Source organism: Cricetulus griseus, assembly GCF_003668045.3.
Source record: "Cricetulus griseus strain 17A/GY chromosome 1 unlocalized genomic scaffold, alternate assembly CriGri-PICRH-1.0 chr1_0, whole genome shotgun sequence".
Lineage (NCBI taxonomy): Eukaryota > Metazoa > Chordata > Mammalia > Rodentia > Cricetidae > Cricetulus > Cricetulus griseus.
Window position 1 is genome coordinate 78,397,565 of NW_023276806.1, and position 27,485 is coordinate 78,425,049.

At 37.8% G+C, this 27,485-nt stretch overlaps 1 protein-coding gene across 1 annotated transcript in view; it reads left to right on the forward strand.

Annotated features, from left to right (window-relative positions):
• Wdr49 (WD repeat domain 49) overlaps positions 1 to 27,485 on the forward strand; it is a 139,682-nt gene that overhangs the window by 75,825 nt on the left and 36,372 nt on the right. Inside the window, exons 10-15 of the mRNA XM_035451338.1 lie at positions 4,622 to 4,737; positions 12,062 to 12,192; positions 13,787 to 13,885; positions 16,254 to 16,415; positions 18,617 to 18,804; positions 19,748 to 19,945. Coding sequence (XP_035307229.1) covers positions 4,622 to 4,737; positions 12,062 to 12,192; positions 13,787 to 13,885; positions 16,254 to 16,415; positions 18,617 to 18,804; positions 19,748 to 19,945 — 894 coding nt within the window. The remainder of the gene's footprint in view (positions 1 to 4,621; positions 4,738 to 12,061; positions 12,193 to 13,786; positions 13,886 to 16,253; positions 16,416 to 18,616; positions 18,805 to 19,747; positions 19,946 to 27,485) is intronic.

Below are 27,485 nucleotides of genomic sequence, written 5' to 3' on the forward strand. Positions count from 1 at the left end.
GACCCTGGATTCTTTGCAGAAACCTGCACATTTACAGGTGACTATAAATTTAGTTGTGTAGGGGCTGAAAGGATGACTCAACAGTTTAGAATCATTTCTGCTCTTCCAGCAGACCTGAGTTCAGTTTCCAGTACCCACATTTTACTACTGTCTGGAACTCTAGTTTCAGGGCATCTTCTTCTGGCCTCCCTGTACACATGTGCACATATACACTGAGAGACACACATACACATAAATCCATACTAAAATAAGCCTTAAAATCAATTTAGTAGCAGTAGCATAATTATTGAATTTTAAGGTGCATTTTTTCTTATCACAGTCACACAACATAATTGGAAGTCTGGCAACCTCTGTATTAGACATGTCAATAAAGGGTGAACTTCTTTGGGCATATTTTGTGAAGGAATGAAATGAGTGACAGTTTGCAACCCATTTACCATCTCAAATCAGAAGCTGTATGATCAAAGAATTTATATTATGTTCCACTTATGGTTTAAAGGAACTGAAAACTAATGAATCTTTGAAGTAATGTCTACACAGAATCTTTGTTCCCTTTTCCCATTATTATACCTGTATTGTTGGTTTCTTGTCCATTTTTCTAGCCTAGAAGAACTAATTTTTTTGCTAGATGACAGAGCACTGTACATGTTGATCTGATATTTCATGATTGTGTCATGGATATTAGTTTATATGGATATTCTACATAAATAATCAAGTTTATTAAATTCTACAGCATGCTTACTTTGAACCAGACGCTGTTACAAGTACACCACGCACACTCACACACACACACACACACACACACACACACACACACACACACACAGAGAGAGAGAGAGAGAGAGAGAGAGAGAGAGAGAGAGAGAGCAGTACAGGGTCAAATCCATATTTTACAATTGAGGGTGCTAAAGCTCCAAGAGTTAAAGCATCTCAGTCAAAGGTGTCATAGCTGTTAGAGTTTTGGGGGCGAGTCTAGAAATAGCAGACGATTAATCTCTTTTTGTGTACGTGGAAGGTATTTCTGAGAATGGAACAAGGACTGTGCACATTATAGGCATGATCCATCTCCTGGTGGTTGAATCATATGATACCACTTAAGCCAGTTGGAAAAGTCTGAAGAAAGGCTTGTGAACAGGGTCATGGGACTTCCATGCCCTCCTTTTGCTGGGAAAGCTTACACTTTCCAGGTTCATTCATCGCTCACCTCATTAGAAACAATGTAATCCTGATTTGCTGTTTCTACTATTAAAGCTTCATTGCTTGGACATGGCTAGTTGCATCTATACTCATTGGTGAGCAACTAAAATTTCAGTTTCTCTCCCACAGACCCTGGGAGAACCTCATTCTCAACTTTCCAATGCCTTGGTTTGTCCTGTAATCACCCCATACTTCAAATCTACAAATATATTTTCAGTTACCAATCATTCATTAATGCATCATTCTTGTTCATTCTAGATATTTCAAGCATCTTTTGTGTTACAAGAGTAATAGATACACCTAAATTTGAATTCTGAGAAGATTGATTATAACATAACCTACTATAATTATATTTACTACAGAGTAGATTTTCCTCATAGCTTTAGGGTTTAGTTCAGCTGTTCTCAATGTGTGGGTCAAGACTCCTTTTGGGGGGGTCAAATGACACTTTCACAGGAGTCACCTAAGACCATAGTAAAACAAAGATATTTACATTCCAATTACTAATAGTAAAAAAACAACATTATGAAGTAACAATGAAAATAATTTTATGTTTGGGTATGACCACATTAGGAACTGTATTAAATGGTCACCACATTAGGGAGGTTGAGAGTCACTGATTTAGTTCACCAGCTGGTCACATCAAATCTCCAATAAGGAAACAAAGACAGCGGAATGCTACAATAGCTTTTCTTATTATAATCCAGTCTAATATCATGGTCCATGGAGTGGTATCACCACAGTAAGGTTGGGTCCTTCCTCCTCAAATAAATCTTTGTAAAAACCTTAAAAGATGTACTCAGAAGTTTGTCTCTTAGATGACTCTAAATTCCACCAATTTAACAAATTACTCATCACAAAGCCATTCCTTGTCAACTTAATACCCAAACATACCACTTTTTTTTTTTGTGTAGTCCTGGGGATTAAACCTAGGATGCTATGCATACAAAACATGCACTCTACTGAGTTCTTTCCAGCACCAGAAATCATTCCACCAATAGACTTCAATGCTCATGAACATCTCATAATATAAAATGCATTCAGTTGATCTATAAGAGTTCCCAAAATCTTAACAGTTCTAGCAGTATTCAGAGGCCAAAACTTGAAATTGGTGAGCAACTCAATTTTTAGTTACAACTCAAGATAATTATGATCCCTGTACAAACACACACAGACAAACAGACACACACACACACACACACACACACACACACACACACACACAGACACACACACACCCAACACAGACACACACACACACACACAGACACACCCAGACACACCCAGACACACACACACATACACACACACACACACACAGTGTACAATGACAAAATAAATATCACATTTCAAAATAAATGTAGGGCAAAGAATGATTGGGCTAAAGCAATCCACCCATCTATCCTGTCAAACATGAAATTCAACAACTCTATCTTGTGATCATGATAGAATCTTTTGGACCCTAACAGCCAGAGATTGTACTATTCTTGTAGTTTTGAAGCCTTTCGTACACATCACTGTCTTTTAGTAAGTTCCAATCTGCATACAATTTCTTCAACAGATATTACTTGGTTCTAGTACAGTTAACATCCTGGTCACTATAATGCAACTCCACAGCTGCACACATGACCTCTGAAAACCCTGTCGCTGGGCATCTGACTCTATATATTATCAGGTTTCAGCAGCTTTCTGAAAACTTGGTGCAAGCCTAAATTATTAACTCTCAAATTGTATGTATCTGTCAACCCAAGACCACGTTGACGCTTCTGCCAAGATCTGCTGCCATATTGAGATGTAGTTTGGCCCTTCTACAATAATTATAATGTCTTCTGTGTGTTTGGATGGTCAAATCTCTGAATATACATATTTATGGAGTGGTTTTCAAGTAAGAAATAAGTTTGATAGTATTTCAGTCCAGGCTTTCCTATTATAAGTGAATTTTCATTTCTAAGTTGCAGACTTTGATGGTAGATGTCTTGTCCTCATGGCACCTTTTCTATTGTTAAGATGAACAACATTATTTATCTCTTTAATGGCATTAATCTCTTCAACATTTATAGCTGCTTTTATCTCAGCTATCTGGTCTGCAACTTCAAACTCACTCAAACCCTTTCTTCTCTGAACATTTTCATACTGCTCTGATCTACTTCCTGCTGTCTCATGGGAGAACAAGATAAGAACAATGAGTAGTATCCATGTCACAGGCTGAATGCAATCTTCTGCCAAACAAATTTCTCTTTTACTTTTTTATTGAAAATAGATTTTTTTCACATAATATACTCTGACCAAGGCTTCCCTTCTCTCATTTCCTTCATGCTTCTCCATACCTTTCCATCTTTTCATCTCCTTCCTTTCTTTTCTCTATCTTTAGAAAATAAGCAAGCAATCAAACAAATAAATAAACTAGAATAAAACAAAAGAAAAAACATAGATAAAAACAAAACAAAGAAAAAGCAGGAGAAGCACAGGTACACACACACACACACACACACACACACACACACACAGAGAGAGAGAGAGAGAGAGAGAGAGAGAGAGAGAGAGAGAGAGAGAGAGAGAGAGAAGTACAGGGTCAAATCCATACACCCCTACACAGAAGGAGGTTAGTCATGACTTTTAAAACTCAGTTCCACTTAAGTTCCCAGAACAAGATTAGAATGTTTCAGATTCTTTGCCAAATCATAACATAAATATCATCTAGCTCAGTTCTCTCTAAAGGTCCTGTTCCCCTCTAACAACTCACAAGCTTGTCCTCTACCATGCAAATTTCTCTCAGCAGTCCTATCCTTCAAACCCTCGGTAACAACTCAGTAAGTTCTTAAGGCATTCTAGAGCATCAGTACCCAGCAGTTCCAGACTTATGCACACATCTTCCAAAAACCAGTTTCAAAGGACTATTAACCATATGGTTAGTTTTCTCACAGTAAGAGACCTCCTCCTTGCTACTTAGTTTTTGTATTAGTTACTTTTCATGTTGTTGTCATAAAATTCTAGACAGAAACAACTTAACAATGGGTTTATTTTGGGTTATGGTTTGAAGGACAGTTCATTATGGTGGGGAAGTCTGAAGAGACTGGTCCACTAAAAGTGGAGTCAGTCAGAAAACAGACTCATAAATGCCAATACACACACCATCCATGTTCTTCTTTTTACTCAGTCTGTGATCTCCACCATGGGATGAACTGTTCACATTCAGAGTGGATCTTTCCAGATGAGTTAATTCTTTCTGAAAATATCCTTAGAGTTAAGAGTAAGAGATTTGCCTCCTAAGGTATTTCAAATCTCACAAAATTGACAATTTAGACCAACACAGAATGTACATACCCATATTTAACAAACTCTTCCTATTATCATGTATTGTTTTATGCACTGAAGATATCTTCATGTTTCCATCTAAATGTTGGTTTTCATTTTTCTCTTAAAGGTGTGGGATTTTAATGGATATTGTCACCACACCCTAAGTGTTGGGCAAGATGGAGTTGTGGATATCTCACAGATCCTGGTTCTTAAGAAGACTATCCTGGTTGTGGGCTGGGAGAGGTATGATGTACCTATATAACATGTCAGAAGAGAAGATGAAGATGCTTTTATTTGAATCAAAATATAAAAGGAGAGCAAAAAAGTCTCATTTGTTTATGAGTAATTAGATAGGAGAATTGGAATGGTCTGGGTGTTTTGTGAATGAAATACTGTAAAATTATCCAGCTTGTGTGACTAGTGGAACCATTTGGGGCTTTCTCCTGGGTTTGGAAATTTGGGTCTTATTTTCAAAATCCCAGATAAATATGTAATGCCATTTCCTGACTTTCTACTTCTCTCCTATATTGTAAATTCAGGAAAAATCTTTGTAGTGGAAATTGCTTCCCCCAACTGTATAGGAAATGTTTTATTTTTCTCTAGATACAGTTTCATACCCAGCATCTCCAAATGTATCCACATCTATTTTACAAACCAATTCCAAACACCTATGAACCACAGGTTAGGTTCATCACAGTAAGAGAGCTATTATTTGCTATATGAGAGAAATGGCTCCTTGACCCCTATTCTAGCCCCTTCTCCAATCGCTGTGGAAATGTTCTTCACAGAGCATAGTCTTTCTTCCATAGGTACACTTTTTCATTCCATTATTAGGAAAATAATTTTTTCTTTTACTTTTATTAAGAGAACAAAGGGATCATAGATAGGGTCATTTCTATGTCATTGTATAAACACCAGGGAAATTAAGTGTGTTCTGTTTCAAGAATTTATCACTTAGATTTTGATAATTCATAAAATATCACTATACTTGGTAACTTGTCTGGTATTGTTTGTTATATAACAAAAACTTTTATAGTCTGAAGCTAAGGTTCAGACATTTTTAATACCTAGAAAACTAGCAGTGTATGTTGGGTGATTTTTTTTCAATCATAGAAAGGACATTTTATTTCTCAATTCTGAAATGATTATATGTGGACTAACTGTTTTCAAGGACAGTTTGATGATAAAGAAAGTGTAGTTCAGATCATCCCACTTGATATTAAAGACCAATTCAATCATCCTTAGCTGGAAGGACAAGGCTTCTTCACATCCCCGGGAGCAATCATTATCCATTATCAAGTTACAATTCTTCAGCCGGCTAGGGCTCAGAGGCCTATAACTAGGCCATGCTTATGAATAAATTTAAGTCTCTAATTCCATGGGCTGGTGAGTGTATGGTATCCAGCTGATTCAGTTTACATTCATAACAAAGAATGAATTAAAACAAAAGTTACAGATAGCATTTCTTTGTATTATTTTAGATAATCACAGTAAAAAATTAGCCTCAAAGATAATATTTCTGATTGCTTACAAAGAAAAATTTAAAGTGTTTGACATATTGAGTTATTGAAAAGTGGCTTAAAGAAACATTTTGCACTGTGATATATGTTGGTGGACTGTTAGTTACTTCCTGTGAACAATGAGAAAATTTAGGGAGACTAAAATGAAAGAAAATTAGGATTTTTCCATCTTCGTCTCCAGTTTTTTCCATCTTTTGTAGAGTTGTTAGTCTTGGGTCTTTTATCTAGTGATTTCATTAATGAATTATCAGTTATATTATGCAACATTTGAAGATAGGGATTTCAGAAATATGTTTTTTTTAGAGACATTACATTAGGGTAGATTTTTCATGAACCAGACAGAGTCATTTCTACTAGGAGGCTTTTTAGATCATAAAGCCAAATTGCAACTGCTTGGTTATAGCTGAGGATATATGGCCTTGAAGCCAGATCAGTATGGTTCAGTGATTAAAGAAGGAAAAGTAAAGATTGACAATCATCTTATCAAGCTTTCTGGAAAATCCAGAGAGAGCCTCTTAGGTTAAGCTGAAGCTTTAACTTCAGGCTCTATCTAAATATAGAGATTGGTTTGATAATTACGCTCAGGAGTGAGTAGAAATTGCTTTTCTTGAATGAGGCACCTAAATACACTAGCTGATTTATTTTCTTCCTGGTGCTATGAAGCAGTGTGTACTTTACATATATTATCTAATTTCATCTATACCTTTACCTTAGTAGGCAGGCAATATCTTCTAGAAACTTACATTCTTCTCTGTTTACAGACCATTAAAAACAGACAGCTTCTGCTTTACTATTTGTATAGAGGAGAAATCTATGTGTTTTCTGCCAGCTATATCTAGATATAATCAACAAATAAAACAGTTTGTATTAATGTTTGCAGTATACAACCAAATTTTTAATATTTGTACACATTGTGAAATGGTAACAGTCAATTATTATAATTATCACCTTATACACCTTTACTCATGTACAAATATTAAAGAATCTTTAAATGCTATTTAAAACAATTCTGAAAATATTATTGGTAGCCCACCCTTTGTTAAACTGTATAAAAATATGTGCTTAATAAGCAGTTGTTTATTTAATTATGTCCTTCTCCATTTCTCCCAAATCTCAATCTTCCAATTCCATGTGTAGTTTTATATATGATGTTAGAAATTAAATGAGGTCACTTCAGAGTTTCCTGGGCTTTAAAGTGTTTTCTAAATGAAATGACCTTAGAGATTTGAAGTTGCTCAGGAATAAGACTTACCTAAGAAAAGATATTGAGGTCTTTCTAATAATTGCCTTTCTAAGGAAGTAGACCGATGTGACACAATTAATTTCTATTATTGGAATAAGAATCAAAATGGATGGGTCTAAAGTTGTGATTTATTTTAAATTTGCCATTTGGAACTAAGGAGAGAATAAGTATATTTGAAAGTTACAGATACTTCCTAAACTTTAATTTGTGATTGTTTCGATGTGCAAAATTTGTCCTCACAGATTTTAAAAAAGAAAAATCAGAAGAACAAATAAAAGCAAAATGATTAGAAATGGGTTTTCTGCTTCTAAGATACTCATTATAAATCTAATAAGCCATGGATCAAAGGAGAAGTATTAATGAGACTCAAAACAACTGGACCAACAACATATGAGCAATCAATCTCAGAAGGAACAGGTCGCTGACAGTGTTTTCTTCATAATCAGCTTCTTTGCAATGTGGCCATGATTCAGGGCAATACTCTCAGGATTTCACCCATGAGGAATGGAAGAGAACTGGTAAACTCCTTCAGTGCCAAATAACAAGTCTATCTGACCCTTAAAATGGCCAAAAACTGGCTCATTCTGAACTTCTATTTTGTTCTTGGCAAAGTCCAAACTTAAAAAAAAAAAAAGAGTTGTGTTTGAGGTGGAAAGGGTGAGACATGGAGTGTGAATTCTTGAGGTATTTTAAGGATCACTGTCATTTCAAATCAGAGTTTCAAGTTAGGTTTTAAGGGAAAGGTGCCAGGTTATTAGTTTTTCAGTGTTTTGACATAGAAGATCAAATGTCAAAAGGGCTGTTTTTTTTGTAGCATATTATGAAAAACATTTCATACCTTGGGTGCTGTGCCCTGAATATATCTATATTTAATATAGGAATCTTGGCAAAAACACATTTGACATTGAAACTTGGCTTACATAATAGATATAGGACTGATCTGCGTTTCTCACTTCCACTCCCTATTCACCCTTCCTTAACCTACTAGTAGAGAGAGAAACTTAGAAATATATTCACATGATATTGTGATAGTAAACTGAATTTCAGAACTTTGAATTTTCTTATTTGTAGTGTTTTTCTAAGTCTCAATTAATGATATACATATTAAAGTTATTATTTTTAAAATAGAGGAGTAATTCTTAAACTGTATTTGGTAGATACTTGTAGCATGCCTGTTAAATGTATGAAATATTGTTCTAGCATTGGCAATGCAGGTGGAAAACTTTCGGTTTCATGCACTTTACTTACTTTTTTTTCCTGGAAACAGAAAAACCAAAAAGAAAGAAACAAAAAAATATAGAACACAATAATGAATGTTACCAAGGAAAATGGAGCACAGGAAGAAAGGGGTGAATCCCGAGGTGGAATTGCCACAGAAAGCTCACTTAAACTGATAGTTTCCACTTTCACTCAATCAGGCCAAGAAACAAAGATCCCTTGTTTGTACTTATAATATTAATTTAATTAGTGAAAGTGAATAACTGAAGAGATCGGAAGGGCATTATTTCTTCACATTCTAGTTCTTTTTTTTATTTTATTTTTAATTTTGTTTGTAATTAATTTTTTTAGTTCAAATTTGGAACAAGCTTGCTTCACATGTCAATCCCTTCTCCCTCCCCTTCCCTCAACCCTACCCCCCAACTCCCCATCTGCACCCCACCCCATCCACCCTCCACCTCCCAGGCAGGGTAGGGCCCTCGTCGGGGCTCCTCAAAGTCCATCACATCATCCTGGGCTGGGTGTAGGCCCTGCCCCATGTATCCAGGCCAAGAGTGCATCCCTTCACGTGGATTGGGCTCTCAAAGTCCCTTCTTATACCAGGGAAAAATACTAATCCACTACCAGGGGCCCCCTAGAGTGCCGAGGCCTCCTCATTGACATCCATGTACAGGGGTCTGGATCAGTCCTGTGCTGGCCTCCCAGACAGTAGTCTGGGGTGGGTCCATGAGCTCCCCCTTGTTCAGGCCAGCTGTTTTTGTGGGTTTCACGAGCCTGGTACCGACTCCTTTGATATTCATTCCTCCCTCTCTGCAACATTCTAGTTCTTATGGAACATTCATGGAATATGAGTGGCCTGAGAAGATGGGGCATAGGATACAGAAACATGAGGCTCCCCTAGAAGAATATAAGATACCACAAAGTTAAACTGAACATCTGGAAATAGAGAACAATACAAATTCAGTTTGGGCAAGATGATTTTTTTTCTGTAACTTATCCCTGGATATGCCTGACATTTATAAACTTCCCAGTAAGGCAGTAAATTTGAAACCTAGTAATCTATTTGTACAATTCAGACGGACATAGTACTTTATTATATTATATAATCTCTATTTTTAATAAAGTACTATTTCTTCAATGCTGTACAAAGAATATTACTTTATGGCTTTCTATGGCCTTTCTCAAAAGTTCATTGAAAATACACACACACACACACACACACACTGCTAAGAGGCAATGGCAGAATAGGGAGAAATATTTCTTGAGAAGGAGATTAAGTCTGTATAGTTTTGGATCTGGAGAAAAAAAACAGGCTTTCAAATTTGAATTTTGTAATGTGGGAAACGGAAACCCAGGGAGTGTTTTTAAGCAAGACTTCAACTTCATCTTTCACTGTCTTGTCTCCTCTTCCCAGCATGCTTCTTTCTTCCATGCCCTATATAATTTCTATGCTCTGTATAATAAATATCAGTCCTCAACTGGACCTCCATGATCTGTGCTCTGGACTTCAAGGCAGTTAAATGGTGCTGTTTAGCACATATCATATTGCACTTAATGTTTTCATCATTTTGGGCTCCTGGTTCTAAATGTTTAAGACATGCTGTGGAGAAGCAATATTTTATTGAAGAATGAGGGAATATTAAGAGCTCCAGAATATAAAGGTGAATCCAGTATCAGGATGAAGATTTCATGTGGGGAGAGTAGACTTAGCAGCAGTAAGATTGGGTTAGGAGCCTCTTACAGTTGTTGACCAGTGGGGTGGAGAACTCTGTACTAGGAAGCTCTAAGTAGCCATTTAAAGTGCAAGTGAAAAGAATGAATATGTCAAACATGGGTGATGTAAATTGTAAGTGTTTGTGAGCAGAGGCAAAAATGGCACAGAACAGGCTGTAATGATGATCTGTCTGTAAACCAAAGTCTCGAGTTCAGGATAGAGTGTGGAAAGAAGCTGTCATATTTGATTTGTCATGTGTTAAGATATGTTGGCGATGGAAGGACAATATGTATAGAATTACCAGCTGGCAAACTGAAACCATCCAATCCTGGTAAACGTTGTGGATGAAGATCAAAAGAAATTCATTTGTATTAGAATCCATGGTGATACATGGAATCTGTGAATGAACAGAGAGAAGGGGACCAGTGGAGTTAAAGAATGTTTAAACCAAAAGGGTGAGAGACAGTAGGGTCAAGAAAATGGACACTCGGGAATGAATAATAAAGAGGGCAAGCAGATAAGCAAGAACTGTGTTCTGTACTGTATGGGGAGGGATCCATGATAGTCATTCCTTTGTTTTGAATAAATAGCAAGTGCTATATAGATGATTTATAGACAGGTAGGTAACAAAATGTTGTCAAATGCAGTGCTCAAAATATCCAGGAAAAATGGACTTGGGAGTTTAAGACAGTCAGCTGGAGTTCCTAATTGAACATTTTCTTCATGTAACATCAACTAGAAATGGTTTGTTTTCTATTCGTTTTCACTCTTGGGCTAGTTTTCAGTCCTCTACTCCCAAATGTCACAGATTTGATAGGTAAACAGTCCATCTGAGATGAAGGGCCTCAGAGGATACTTTGGGATCATCATACTTGGGTCTGGAAATGGAGAGGGTGTATCCTGCTTCCACAGTCAACTTCACCGATACACAGCACTTTAGGTTGTTAGCTGGAAGCAAGAATTTCAAGGAGAAAAAAACAGCTTCTTGTTCATAAGCAAAGACTCATTTTGGTTTGACAATTAAGTGGGAGAAGAAGCGTGATGTCAGGGAGGGGAGGAAGAATGATAGTGAAGACTCAAGCTATGGTAACAAATGGTCATTTGAAAGGAGGGTAGCCATGAAAAGAAGGGGAGGCTTCATACTGGCTGTCAACCAGAGCTCAAGACACTGAATGGGAATAGGGCAGTACAGATTCTCCCATAAACTGTTGTCTGCATTCCCTCATTCCCTCCTAGGCCTCAGACTATCCACTCTATCTTTACTATGGTATACACTCAGATTTGTCAGCAGTGCCTCAGGGTTGATTTCTCTAAAACTGTTGTTTCTATGTTTTCTAGATCTCATAATTCTTGGAAATGGCAGTTTTCAAACATTTTCTACAAATGGTAGCTCTTAAAGATTCGGTGAACTCCAAGAGAATCAATTTTGTAGCTACTGTAATTTTGGAAAATGTCATAGGGAATGATAACATGTAAACACCCCAAGAAGCAACTTTGGTGAAAGAAACCATAATGATTTAATTTAAACTAGCAGACAATTATTATTGCCATAAAAATCTTAATAGTTTCATGTGAGGAAATTTTGTTTCAGGGTCTTGAAAACAGATAATTAATCTGATAAATGGCTGTATCCTTGACTTTAATGGTTATGGAAGCATAATTAACCTTCCTACATTAAGCATTTATAATGTACAGAGATTTAATGTAAGAATTTTAATGGGAAGCTTACTTTATTATGGATGGCAAGTGATGACAAAATTTTGGGTGGTATAGTCTTCCAGACTTTTCAAATTGCACCATTCAAGTGGATAATGGCTACTCAATATCAGTACCAATTTTAGATTTGCAGCTAAATTCTATATCATTTTACAGAGCAGTTACTGTGTTTCGACCCCAGAACTTCAATCAGTTTTCCATCCAGCCTGAAGAGTGGAAGGGGGGAATCCATCACCAAGATGACATCTTGTGCGCTGCATTTTTACCCCCGCAAACTCTTGCTACAGGTAAATTGAGCCTTCCCTGCACAATGGACTAGAGATAGTGTGTTGCCTTTGGGTAATCTTTTTTAAAGACTTTTCTCAACTGAAAAGAGAATAATGAAGCAGTCTTATAGGTCCTTTAAATCCTTATTGTTATGGTAGTTAGTACTGCCAGCTTCCATGGCTGTATCTGTCATTTCACACACTGGGCTCTACTACTTAGTTACTGGATGATATTGTGAGTTATTCAACCTTCAACTTACAGTTCTCCCTAGCTAACATTAGTTTGGGGTGCATTCTTGCTTTAAAGCACAGAAAGCCAGTGTTATGTTTTTACATGGTGGTTAACATACAATAAACTCATTAGTGATCACGAACTGTGAATGTATTGTTCATTTTTCCAAAGCAGTATTAGGGTAAAAATCATACCTTGGTGGCACTGAAATCCTTCTTAATTAGAGTATCTTAACTGTGGGGTTGGAGAGATGGCTTAGCAATTAAAGGCTAGGTATACAACCAAAAATATAAGAATATCTTAACTCTCTTCGGTATCTGTATTAGATGACATGTTATCACTTCGTTATAGGTATGTCATGGAACAAATTAACTCTTTGGCATAATATAACTCTTAATTCATTCTAATGCTCTCAGTTACACAGGGAAAATGTTCATCCAAGCACTTTGAACATAATGCATTTGTATTCAAAGTGGATAATAGTATATCTGCCATGGGGAGCTGGAATATATCCCCTTGCCTGATAGTTTCTGGGCTAAGTGGATTGCTCTGTCCAGAACAGCACAAAGCTTAATATGCCCCCCTCCTCAAATCTTACGAAGTCACCATATATATGCCTGACCCAAATTCAGCTGTCCTTTGTGTTCCTCACTTGCCATTATCTTCTCAGTAGTGAACTATTCTCAGTGACCACTGAGTGCCATTTGGACACTGCTATGTGTCTTTTCCATAGCACAGGCTTGGTTATAAATTTTGTTTGAGATTTCCTCCTGTTCCTATAAAAACAAAACAGAACAGGAGCAAATGACTTTCTGTAGGGAGAAGTGTAGAACTGGAGAAAACAATTCACAAAGAATTTAGATGAAAGAAATGCAAAGAACTCTCTCTCATACACAAAAAGTATAGGAACAGAACTCTTAAGAGTTTACACTTTCTCAATACCTGCCTAGTGGTTAACACCACTTTAAATACTTTTCGTCCTTAAAATAACCCCATAAGTACAATTGTTAACTCAGTTTTATAGATGAAGACTGTTTGGCATCAAGATGAGTTAATATCATGTGTCTGGCTACATAGCTAATAATTGGCAGAACCTGAACTCAGACTCAAGCTGTTTAACTTCAGAGATTTTATTCAGAATGATTTATTATAGTAAAATAATATAGCTAATTGGCTCACAACTACATGGGTTATTTTATAGATATTGAAATTCTACAGTTAATGTATCAGGTATCATTATTATTCATGGCTCCAAAAAGAGAAAATACCTACTATTTACAAGATTTTGTATAATGCATGTTGATAACAGCTTCCTTTTGTTTCCATTTGCATGTTTCTATATAATCATCTGGTAATTTATGCTCTTTGCCCTGACTCCTACAGGGAGCTATGATGGAGAAATTGTTCTGTGGAATAGCAGCACAGAAAATGCTCACCATGTCCTTCACCCTGATTACCAGAGGCAGCTAACATCCAAATTAGGTGAGTGCAAATTTGAAACTGGAATCTAGTGTGGAGTTGTAGTACATACAGTAGGCCTGACTGCTCATGTATGCACCTGATGCTGTGTACACCTGAGTTATAGATGACTGTTATAAGATTCAAGGATTAGTGATCGTGTACTTTTATCACACTGACTAAGCAGAACCTCGAGACTGACTTGGTTTTGCAAATTATCGACAGCATGTCAAATCTCTTTTTATGCTACATCAGCATTTCTGTATTATTGACAGCAGGGAACAGGACTTTCATTTTTATCTAGCTTGGTTTTAGCCAATAAAACTTGCAGAATTGCCTTTGAGTCAATTGGGTATCCTTTGGTAGGAAAATGGGAACTATGTTCACTTGATTGACTTTTCAGCCTCAGTCTGAAGCTTGTATTAAATATTATGCTACCTAGATATCATAAATTATTCCTTACTTTAGAAACCCGAGAGAAGCATTAGACAGGAGTATATTATATTTTTTAGTAGTTAGCAGAGCACTTGAATATTTTATACTTAAGTGCAGTGTCTCCACAATTGCCTTTCATGTTTTATTTTAGTTTCTTTAGAAACTAAAGGGTTTTCTTTGGATGAATTTCTTTAGATAATGGTTATTTCATTCCCTATGGTTGAGCTAGTTCCCATTGTCTCAATTCGGTGAGATCATAGAGAATAGATTTTGAAGTACTGGCCATTAGATGCAGTATTTGTGTGTGTGTGTGTGTGTGTGTGTGTGTGTGTGTGTGTATGAAAAGCTAGAGAGTAATTTATTGGGAGTAAGAAAACTATTTTAACAATTTAAGATTTTGAGGGATTAATTGACTGCAGACACAAAGCTCTGACCTGACATATACAAAGAACTAACCTTTGAGATTAATCTAAACATTTGAAAGAGATGGTGTAATTCTGACTCTTTCTCTCCCTTTGCATTTAACCGAATATCACATATATTTAGAGAATCCTAACTGTGGCTACCATTACATACATAGAGAAAAAAGACAGAAAAAGTAGCAATACTTGTATTGGTTTTTCCTATTGGGGCAATAAAACACTAGGTCAAAGACAATTTATAGAAGAGATTATTTGTGTTTATTGCTTTAGAGGATTAAAATAAATAATGTCAAAGTGGAGGCAAGGTGAGAGGATCTCGAAGCTGAAAGCTTACATCTTAACCTGCAAATATGAAACAGAAAGTGAACTGCGAATGCATATAGCTTTTAAAATTCAAAGCCTGCTTGCAGTGACATAGTTCCAGCAAAGTCACACTATTCTCAGAGAGCATTACCAGATGAGAAGAAATTATTTTAACATTTGAGCCTATGGATGACATTCTCATTAAAACCACAGTACCAAACTTCTAAAGGACATTAAGGGCATTATTACATTTCTCCTCCTTGTCCTCCTTCTCCTCCTCTACTTCTTCCTCCTTGTTCTTTTGTGTATATGAGTGTGTGCATTTATTTAAGTCCATGTATGCACATGGATGTGGAAGCTAAAGGGAAGCATCAGCTGCCCTTCCTCAGGTACCCTCCACCTTGGTTTGGTATTTTGTTTTGTTTCTTGAGACAGGGTATCTCATTGATCTAGAACTTTTGAAGTGGACTAAGCTACTGTGGCTAGAGAACCCCAGGGATCCACCTGTTTTCCTCTCCCCACCAGCATTTTTAAGTGGGTTTGCCAATGGAACTCCAATATTCCTGCCTGTGTGGCAAGCACATTCCCAACTGACTTATCACTCCACCCTGAGTGTTATCATATTTTTCACTTTGCAAAGGTGAAGATATCTTCATAGAGATTTTACAAAACTATCTGCAAGCTACCAATAGACTCTGCCATAAACATTTTCAGTTTTTATAATGTGGACTGAAGATGATATAATTATGTAATTAAACTACCATTAGGAATGTCCTTTCTAGAGGAACCCACTAACAAATGGAACCATTAAAGGAGATTATTTAAGTATGCACATATTTATTCATTTGATTTCATGTTCACTAAATACTTGCAAGATTAACGTTAACTAGAATTTCATGCCATTAGACACACATTTATCTTGAACATATTGAGATCTTGGCAATGTTAACAATGACAGAGATATAAAGTTCTAATTAATTCATAAGAAAGATCAGAAGAAGTGTGCCTGGCATATGCAAAGCAAAAATGAAATCAAACAACCTTTTCAGTTGAGGTTGTAGAAGAGAATAGTAGGAGGACTGACAAGTGTTGACTCAATATTTGTTGTGAGAGTTGATGGTATCATCTCACCCAAGGCCAGGATGGGAGAGGGTCTGTTGTTGCTCAAACATGCTGGTTTGAAATGAAGATGGTTCCCTTCACCAAGAGCCCTGTGCTTTTCTTCACCACAGACCCAGAACCCCAAAAGCTTAATGCCAATAGAAGCTGTTCAGTGCCCTGCTTCGAAGAGCAGGCCACACTGGCTGCTCAAAATTTTGAGATTGACACAGAAGGTAATAATGCTGTTATGAAGCTTTGCTTCCTTCAAGCAAGAAAAAACAATGCAGCAACAGGTAAAATATATGCTTATGTTTGTTTGCCTTTCTGTATTTAAGAAAGGGAGCAATAAAGGAAGTTCAATCAATCTACTTTATTATCTAGGTCTCACAGTTTTTGACTTTGTGTAGCTATCAAGCCTGCAGTGGTTCATGAACAGTGTTCCAGGGACACTTGGACAGGAAGCTTATTCTGGGAAGGGATGTGAATGGATCTTTCTAATAATTTACCCATTGTCTAGTTTGAGATGAGAGCAAGAAAAATTCTAACAATTATTTCATCTGTCAAACAATTGATAACAGTCATGGCATATAGGTGTTTTAGAAGGGCAGAGAACATAGTTAGATACATGTTACAAACACATGAGTGCAATGTGTAGGTTGACATGTATCAAGGAAATTCTAGCTGTTACTGAATTGAGGTTAGAGACTGGACTCAATGGGGAGGTTTGAATTGACTGCATGTCCCATGATAAGGGCTTCCTGGTTCACACCTTTAATATTGTTTGGAGATGATTGGAGTGTCTTTGCTATTTGATTTTTACTTCTTGCAATAGGTCAGAGTCCCATTTGAATTTTTTTGTAAAGAGAGATTCTAACATTGGTGGTACTCTGACTTTTTGTGGTGAGCTGCTAGTTTATAAACAAAATAACAATGTGACTACTTTTATAGCATGATGTGGATAAATCTTATATCTTGGTCCACAAAATATAACATAGAAAATATCCATTGAATTTTCATCTAAATTATATTTTGAGAATAATTTTGTGTGTGTGTGTGTGTGTGTGTGTGTGTGTGTGTGTGTGTGAACATTAGGGTTCTAGACATGAGCATTGTATATTTGGAAAAAGAAATGAACATATCTGAACCATAATTTGTATGATAACTTTTCCACATTGAATTTGCAAATGGAAAATCTGTGTGATAGCTGTATAAAATCAACATCAGTAAAGTTATAACCCCATTTGTTTCAAAAACATTATTTAATATTTAAGATGAATTTGAAACACAGCTATTCTTCAAAACATACTTATTCTCATATTATGAAGCATTATCCTAAAATTACTCTCAATTCCTTCTAACTAATTCTTTTTTTCATTTTTTTATCATTTATTTTTATTTAAATTAGAAACAAGCCTGCTTCACATGTCAATCTCAGCTCCCTCTCACTCCCCTCCTCCCCGGCTCCCACCAACACCCCAACCCAACCACCTTCGGCTACCCAGCGAGGGTGAGACCCTTCATGGGGGATCATCAATGTCTGTCATACTATCTCGGGCAGGGCCTATGCTCTCCCCCATGTGTTTCCAGGAGTTCAGTTCAGTGTTTAGCTGTGGGCGTCTGCTTCTGCTTCCATTAGCTACTGGATGAAGGCTCTAGGATGGCATATAAGGTAGTCATTAATCTCATTATCGGGGAAGGGCATTTAAAGTAGCCTCTCCACTATTCCTTGTAACCAATTCTTCTTAATGTTGGTTCCAAACTATTTCTACTGAAACAGACATGCCATCACTTCCACCTTAACTCCATTGCTAATTGCCAGCACAATTATGTAACAAAAGAAAAGCCATCTAGAGATTTATTAATAAATTTGCCACAGATGGATATTTTCACAAATCATTTTATGTAAATATAAAGCATAAATGGTTAGATCCAAATAGATTAACAGCAACAAAAAGGGTTATAAGGGCTTACAATAAAATTCCTAAGGAAAAATTAAAAATGAGCTCATAATTAGAATCCATGACTTGCTGCTCACTAGAGAATTGATATCTGTGCTGACATGAGTGCATACATGCATCCAGATCTATATCTCTTCTGTACATGTTCAATGGCTCATTCGGGAGAATAAATTTTGTATTTTCAGGAGAGTATCATAATTAGGACTCCATAAATTCATCAAAGAAATATATTAATTTTATCTAAATCTAATGCAAATAATATCAATGTAATGAATGGGTGAAAGTAAACCAAACAGTGGAATATTTTATATAACCTATGTCATTAACAATCCATATTAATTCTTCTTAATGTTATAGTAATATTATCATGGAAAAATGACCAACTTATAATTTAGAGAATCAAAATGATGCTCAGGATAGCTTGCAGTGCTACTGGCCTCTCCACTCTCATATGCTCACAACAGGGTGAGCTGCTGGGAGAAGCCACTTTGGATTTCTGGGTTTATTTTCCTAATTAGACTTCCCCTATGTAATAGGAGGTGCTAACCTTGTATCATGTGGAGCATCTGGTTATGTCAGGTTCTGGGACACATTTAAGAAAGAACTTCTGGCTGAATTTTTGGCTCATGCTGGAGTTGGATCCATTGTTATGTCTACTGATAAACAAAATCAATACCTTGCCACTGGAGATCCTGATGGATGGTTGAAAATCTGGAATATAGAGGTAAATGGAAAATAATCTTCTATCATCATCATTGATTTTTGGTACAATATCTGATAAGAAAGAAGTATTTGACTATGAGCCACACCTTGATGAAGGAGGTGTTTCCCAGATAAAGGAGGAAATGCTCTGTCCTGAGTGTTATAAAGAAACCATTTTCCTGACAATGGTGGTATATGTCTTTAATCCTAGCACTCAGGGGACAGAGGCAGGCATCTCTCTGTACTTTGAGGCCAACCTGGTCACAGAGAAAGTTCTAGAACAGCCAGGACTACATGGAGAAATTCTGTTCCAAAAAACAAACAAAAAAAGAAGCCATTAGCACAATTTGAGCATAGAATGTTTTAAAGTAATTCACACACACACACACACACACACACACACACACACACACACACACACACATTTTTCTCACTGCTATGCCATATTAATATATACCTATGTCTGTTGTCCAATGACAATTTGCAGTCTTGTCAGTACTTCACTGTAGCACTGTTTAAACATAAACAATTGGATACATCTTTTTTGAAACAAATCCTAAATGTCATCTAGTGTGATGGTCTTTCATCTACTGTTATCAACATCCTGAGTTAGTTGATGTAATAGCTGATTACTCATTCCATTTAAAAAAAATTATAAGATGATATAATATTGTCTCCATTTGGCCAGCTTCACTTCTATCAGATCCCGACTTATACTTTACTTTTTTTTTCTCTGACCACTCTCTCTCTCATTTCTTTTCCCAAGTTGGTCATTTCAGTGTCAAGACTTTTGTCAACATTAATAGCTTTGTTTCTAACTTTTATCATCATGAACTCACTCTTGAAGGTGGATCATAGGTTATCATTTATAAATGTATCCTCCATATCAGGCTTCTTAAAGATTGATATTAAATTACAATTTAATATTTGGATTTTTAAAAATTTGTGTATTTCTGTTTATCCAGGACTATTGTACTAGTTCCACGGGGAACAAAATCACCCAATCTCCAACTTTGCTCAGATCATTTCAACCTCATGAAGACCGGATAAGTTCCTTGCAGTTGTGTGTGTCATGTGATCATTTGCTTATCATTTCCTCCTCTGCAGACTGCAGTGTCTGTGTTACTGGACTTTGCAATGCCCCTGCCTTGATCTTTGGCCAGGTATGCACATTCCTTATTTATTATTCTGTAGTTTACTTGACCAATAGTCTGAATCTGTACTTATTCCCATGGGAGTCTCTGCTGCTGTCTGAAGTTTAGTAGTTATGAGCGGACTGATGGGCAATGCTGTGGCTGTAACTCTGTTATCATTTTCCCTGATTACCACTAAGGGCAACCAATTCCATGAAGGGGAGGACACATGCGTTTCCACTTAGCCTGTTATGAGCCCCGAGGAAAGAGAGAGACAACATTTACAGATCCCAAAGATTTTAGTAATTTACCACATAAGCTGTAACTTGAATTATAATAGGTCTTAATAATAAAAGTCAGGAGTCAGATATTGGGGTAAAAGCTGAAAGATCAGAGAGATGAAGGATCAAGCCACAGCCACACCTTACCTTGCTAACTTCCCAGCTGAAAAGAGAGCAAGTTCCTGTTTCCTCTCACCTATATTCCTCTCTCCACCCAGACATCTCACTTCCTGTCTCCACTTCCCTAGTGCTGGCATTAAAGGTGTGTACCACCATTGCCTGGCCCCAATGGCTAACCAGTGGCAAGCTCCACCCTCTGATTTTCAGATACACTTTATTTGTACAAACAAGGTATCACCCAAATACATGGGTCACTGATCAATCAGAGCAAGGACAGTCCAAAGCAGGGTCTGAAGTGGGGTTTATAAGCACAAAAATCACAAATATTGTTGCCAAGTTATACAATTGCAAATTTCACCAATCAGAAGTCAAAGATGAAGGTCTTTCCTTGTGTTTTCCATTATTGTCAACAACATACAATGCAAATCTTTCAGTCCCACCAATCAGATTCATTTTTTTTCTGTTGTTAGGAATAGTCATAATGTTTCTTAAAAAAAAGAAAGATGAATAAAGATTATTTCTATGGTTTAGGGAGGATGTTGGCCAGCCATTGGAAAGTTCTCATGTCCGCTAGGGTTTGGGAACCTGAACTTTATTTTACCCTATAGGTAAAATGGAGTCTGAAGTCAAAATGGCAGTACTTAGGCCAAGGTACTTTTGCCTGCTCCCTTCAATGTGGCCTATTTATTACGGGATTTTTTTTTTTTAGAAAAAATACCAAGTTTCATTCCTAGTGCTCCAAGAGATAACAGCTAAAGTCTCTCTTCCCCCTGCTTACATCTCATGTGGATCCCATAGACTATCCATATTTTCCTAGCCTCATCTCCCCACTTATCACTGTAGACAAGCTTTCAACACCTACAGGCATTCCCTGTGATCACACCAGTTGGAGAGACCAGGAAAATAGGCAGCACACAGGCAGCATATCCTCCAAAATTTCAGAGAGAAAACAGAAACCCAGAAACAAAACATTCATCAAACAAAGAGAAACAAACCTGGACCCATATCAACACCTGTACCTAAAATCATCCCAAACACATATGAGTAGATGACAGTATAAGATCACAGTCAGTAACAGTCAGGGAAATATGTCTCTCCTAGAGCCCAGCTATTTTACCACAGCAAGCCCTGAATGTTCCAACACAGTTGAAGCACAATGAAAATAAACCTGGATCAGTATTTATCCCTGGCGTAAGAAGGGACTTCAGGAGCCCATCCCACATGGATGGATGCTCTCTCAGCCTGGACACAAGGCGGAGGGCCTAGGTCATGCCCAGGATGATATGACCAACTTTGGGGAACCCCATGGAGGGCCTTACCCTCCCTGGGGAGCAGAGGGGGGATGAGGGGGAATGGTAGGGAGTTGGGGGGAGGGGAGTGAGAGGGAGAAGGGAATGACATATGAAGCAGCCTTGTTTCTAATTTGAACTAATAAAAATAATCTATTGGGAAAAATGCAGTAAAGTTATAGTTGTAAACTGAAATTAGTCTGTTGAAACAATATTGAGATGATCAAAAAAAAGTGGACCTAAGAAGCAAGGTACTGTAGCCATTTTAATATATAACAAAATAGACTTCAAACAAAACTAATCAAAATAGATGGGAAAGGATACCACATACTCATCAAAGGAAAATTTTACCAAGATGACATTTCAGTTCATAAATTCTATGCCCTAGTCACAAGGGGCAACCAAGTTTATAAAAGTAACACTACTATAGGTTCAATGTCATATTGTTCTTCAATAATAGTGGGAGATGTCAACACCCAACTCTTGCCAATAGACAGGTCATCTGGGTGAAAACTAAACTGACATTATAAACAAAAAGGACCAAACAAGTATTTACATTTCACAGAAACACAAAAGAATATACCCTTTTCTCATCACCTCATGAAACTTTCTCCAAAATGGACTACATACTCAGGCACAACAGATACAAGAAAATTGAAATAACTCCCCACATCCTATTAGACCACTAGGCACTAAAGCAGGCTATCAACAACAACAGATACCTTACAAACTCACAGAAACTGAATCTTCATTGAATGAAAAAATGAGTTAAGACAGAAATGAATAAGTAATTAAAGAGTCTCTAGAATTGGGTGAAAATGAATATATACCTTCTTCATACTTAAGGTACACTACGAAAGTGGTGCTATGAGGAAATTTCATATCATTAAATGCCTTCATTAAAAAAAAATAGAGAGATCCCATATTAGCAACTTAGTAGTACATCTGAAAGCTGTAGAACGAAAACAAGTAAGCACACCCAAGAGGAGTAGATGACAAAAATAATCAAAATCAGGGCTGAAATGAGTAAACTAGAAACAAAGAGAACAATACAAAGAATCGATGAAAGAGGGTTGCTCCTTTGAGAAGATCAAGAAGACAGACAAACCCTTATTCAAACATCTAAAAGATGAAGATAGAGTAACTGAATTAACAAAGACCAGAATGATAAGGGGGCAAGACACCCAGGAAATACAGAAAATCATAAGGGTTTACTGTACTCTGTTAAAATGGTAAATCTGAAGAAATGTATAATTTTTCAATAGCTGCCACTTACCAAAGTCAAGATCATTTAGAGATTTAAATGCCTATAACCCCTAGTGAGATACAGGTAGTTATTAAAACTCTTCCATTCCCCCACCCCCCAAAAAAGCCCAGGACCAGTTTGTTTTAGCTCAGATTTCCAAAAAAAATTTAAAGCCAATCCTCCTCATATTATTCCACAAAATAGAATCAGAGAGAAGGTTGCTCTATTTTATGAGGCTACAATTACTCTGATACCTAATCCACATAAAGACTCAACAAAGAAAGTGAATTACAAACCAATTTACCTTATGAATATAGATACAAAAAATACTCAATAAAATACTTAACAGACTGAATTCAAGGACTCATCAAAACTATCATTAACACTGACCAGGTAGGGTTCATCCCAGAGGTGCATGGATGGTTAAATATATGAAAATCTGTTAGTGTAATCCACCATATTAACAACAACAAGAAAAACAGAAAGGAAAAAAAAAAAAAGCACAACATGATCATCTCAATGGATACCTTAAACACCTTTGACGAAATCCAACACCCCTTCATGATAAAAGTCCCCTGTGAGATTAGAGATACAAGGCATTTACATTAACATAATAAAGGCAACTTACAACAAACCTATAACCAACATCAAAGCAACAATTAAATAGAGAGAAATGCAAAGCAGCAATTAAACTCAAATCAGGAACAAGACAATGTTGTCCACTCTCTCCATGTTATTCAATACACTTACTTGAAGTTTTAGCTAGAGCAATAAAACAACTAAAGGAGATCAAGGGGAAACAAATTGGGAAGGAAGAAGTCAAAGCATTGCTATTTAAAGATGGCATGATAGTATACATAAGTGACCCCCCAAATTCCACCCAGGATGTCCTACAGTTGATAAACACTTTTAGCAAAGTTGCAGGATTCAAGATTAACTAAAAAAAATCAGTAGCCTTTCTATATACCAACAATAAACAGGTGGAGAAGGAAATCATGGAAAGATCAACTTTTACAATAGCCACAAGTAATATAAAGTACCCTGGGTTAAACTCTAATCAAGAAAGGAAAGATTCATCTGATAAAAAATACTTCAAGTCTTTGAAGAAGAAATTGAAGAAGATATCAGAAGATGGAAAGATCTCCCATGCTTATGGATTGGTAGGATTGACATAGTAAAAATTGGCCATCCTACCAAAAGCAATCTGCACATCCAATCAAATTGCCATCAAATTTCCAACACAATTCTTTTTTTAAAAATAATTCTTTCACTTACTTTAATACCAACCACAGTTTTCCTTCCCTCCTCTCTGCCTGTTACCTCCTCTGCCTCGAATGTACTGTTCCCCATCTACTTCTCTGCCTCCATTCAGAAAAGAACAGGCCTCCCATGTGTGTCAATAAAGCATAGCACACCAAGTTGAGGCAGGACCCTCTGCTGCATGAAATATGTGTGAGGCAACCCAGCATGGGGAATAGATTCCCAAAGGCTAGTTCAAGTGCCAGGGAAAGGTTCTGATTCCACTGCTGGGAGCCAGACAAACAGAGCAAACTAAACAACTGTCATACACATGCAGAGGGCCTAGGTTGGTCTCATGCAGGCTCTCTAGCTGTCGGTCCAGAGTCTGTGAGCTCCCAGCTCAGGTCAGTGGTCTCTGTCAACACAATCCTTTTTATTTTGTTTTTTTTTTTTTTGTTGTTTTTTTTTTTTTTTGTGGGATTCAAGACAGGGTTTCTCTGTGGAGGCTGTCCTGGAACTAGCACTTGTAGACCAGGATGGTCTCAAACTCACAGAGACTCTCCTGCCTCTGCCTCCTGAGTGCTGGTATTAAGGGTGTGCATCACCACCACCCAGCCTGCCAACACAATTCTTAACAGAACTTGTAAGGATAATTCTCAACTTCAAAAAAAAAAAGCCTAGAATAGATACAATAATCCTAAACAATTAAAGATCTGCTCTAAGTATCACTATCATTGATTTCAAATTGGAATATAGAGCTATAGTAATGAAGAGTGCACCATATTGGCATTAAAAATAGACATGTTTATAATATCCAGAGAACGGAAACAACCTATATGTCCTGCAACAGAAGAATGAATAAATAAAATCTGGTACATTTACAAAATGGAGTATTATTCAGTTGTTAGAAAAATAACATGAAACTTGCAGGCAAATAGATGCAACTAGGAAAAAAAAACCTCATCTTTAGGGAGGTATCTCAGACCCAGAAATATAAATATGGTATGTATTCACTTATAAGTGGGTATTGGCCATTAAATAAATAAATAAATGAATAAATGATAAACAAGCTACACTCCACAGAACCAGAGAGGTTAGATAGAGAGAAGAGCTTTGGTGGGGGGCACATGAACCTCCCTGGGAAGCAAAACTACAATAAATTTTGCAGATGAACTGGGAACATGAGGGGACAGGAATGGGAAGGATTGGGGTGGGGGTGGAAAGAGAGAGTGTGGGAAAAGACAGGTAGAATCATGGAATCAGGGACCTTTGTGGATGGTGATGTGGAAACCTAGTGCAGTGGAAACTTCCTGGAATCTATGAGCGTGGCCCTACTGAGGATTCCTAGTAATGGAGGATATGGAGTCTGAACTGGCCATCTTTTGTAGACAGAGAAGGCTTCCAGTTGGACCGGTTTGCATTCAATTGAGTTGTTGGCTGAGAAGGTCCCTTGAAATTTTCCAAATACCCCAGGCTTTTGCTAGGACAGAAGGTTGCTCTCTGAAAACTGAGAATGGAACCCCATTGCCGACCACATCTACAGAGCCCGTTGGATGTAGAGAGATCAAGCTGATGCCAATTTGGATTGCACACTCCTTCGTTTTAATTTCTTTTGTGTGAGAATGTACTCTGCAAGCTATAGAAAGAAAAAAAACCTGGACACCAATCCAGCCACAAAATCGTCAACCTACAGTCTGTGCTGCCTGCAAGATTAGTGGGGGCAATGGTGGTAGAGAACAGGTGTGAGGGCTAACCAATGTTTTGTTTAACTTGGGGCCCGTTCCACACAAGGGACCCCATGCCCTATACTGCCTTGATACTCAGGCACCAGAGAATGGACAGCCTAGAAATTTAGGGTAGAACCAAATATGACTGCCAAAAAAAAAAATAAGGCAAAAGAAAAGAAGAAGAAGAAAAAAGAAATGATTCCTAAAGAATCATCGTCAGAGAGGCTTTCTCTGCAGTTGGTGGGAACAAATACAGAAACCTACAACTGGCCAATGTGTAGAGAGCAAGAGACTTTGGAATGCTCAATCCTAAATGGGATCTCTCCATCAAAACCTCCCTTTAGGGCTCAGGGATTTGTTTCTCAGGCCTTTGAAAAATTTTGTGTGAAAAAATAGAAGGGACTTTGGGAGCCCATCCCACATAGAGGGATGCACTCTCAGCCTGGACACATGGGGGAGGGCCTAGGCCCTGCCCAGGATGATATGACCGACTTTGGGGGAACCCCCATAGAGGGCCTTACCTTCCCTAGGGAGCAGAAGGGGGACAAGATGAGGGGCTGGTGGCGGATTGCAGGGGAGGGGAGAGAGAGGGAGAAGGATTGACATGTGAAGCAGCCTTGTTTCTAATTTGAACTAATAAAAAAATAATATCTTGGGAAAAATTTGACAAAATTTTTTTCATATTTTTATCTTCTATGGCTTCAGGTACTAAAATTATAATGACAGTCATGTTTATTATTCATTACAATTTCATTGGATAAGTTTTGTTTCTTTCTTATGATGTAGCACATGTTCTACCCTTACAAAAGTTATACTTGTCATCTCTGATATGAAAGACCCCCGAAGAGGTACTTTCGTAGAGGGAGACCCACACCCAGGAATCAGCGAGGCCACGAACTGGATGCAAAAAACAAGAGGCTTTATTGGAGACGCGGGTACCCGGGGCGACTTAGCTTCTGTGTGGCTAAGCGCGCCGAGCCAAGGGAAAGGGGTCCTTATATAGGGAAAAAGGCGCAAGCTAGGAGCAGGGATTCTATTGGATAATTCTAATGAGGCATTATACAGAGCTATTCCCATTGGTCAATGTATATGAGGCGCTATACAGGGTTATTCAAATAAGGCAAAGTACAGAGTTATTCAAATGAGGTGAAACACAGAGTCTTTCAAATGAGGCGAAATACAGAATCATTTCCATTGGATGGTTCAAATGAGACACAGAGCCATTCCAGATCAGCATATTCTCAAGGTCTGGTGTCTGGTGTCTGGTACAGCAGACTCAATTCCCCCCCCCTTCCTGATGGCTGACCTTGGGGGCGGAGACCTTGGGACGGAGTGTTTCTCTTCGGGCGGGGGCTCAGGGGCAGGGCTCCAGGCCGGCTCACTCGGTGTTTGTTCTCGTGCCGACCCACCTGGTGCTCGCCCTCGTGCCGGCCCACCCGGTGCTCGTTCTCGGGCTGGCCCACCTGGTGCTCATTCTCGGGCTGGCCCACCTGGTGCTCATTCTCGGGCCGGCCCACCCGGTGCTTGTTCTCGGGCCGGGCGTGCGGCGGGTGGCGGGGAAAGGCCGCCGGGGGTGGGGATCGGGGAAGCCGCCAACAGGAGGAAGAGGAGACAAACTTGAGAAAGAAAGGGCTAAGGGACAGGGGTCTTTCAGATACAAGACTAAGA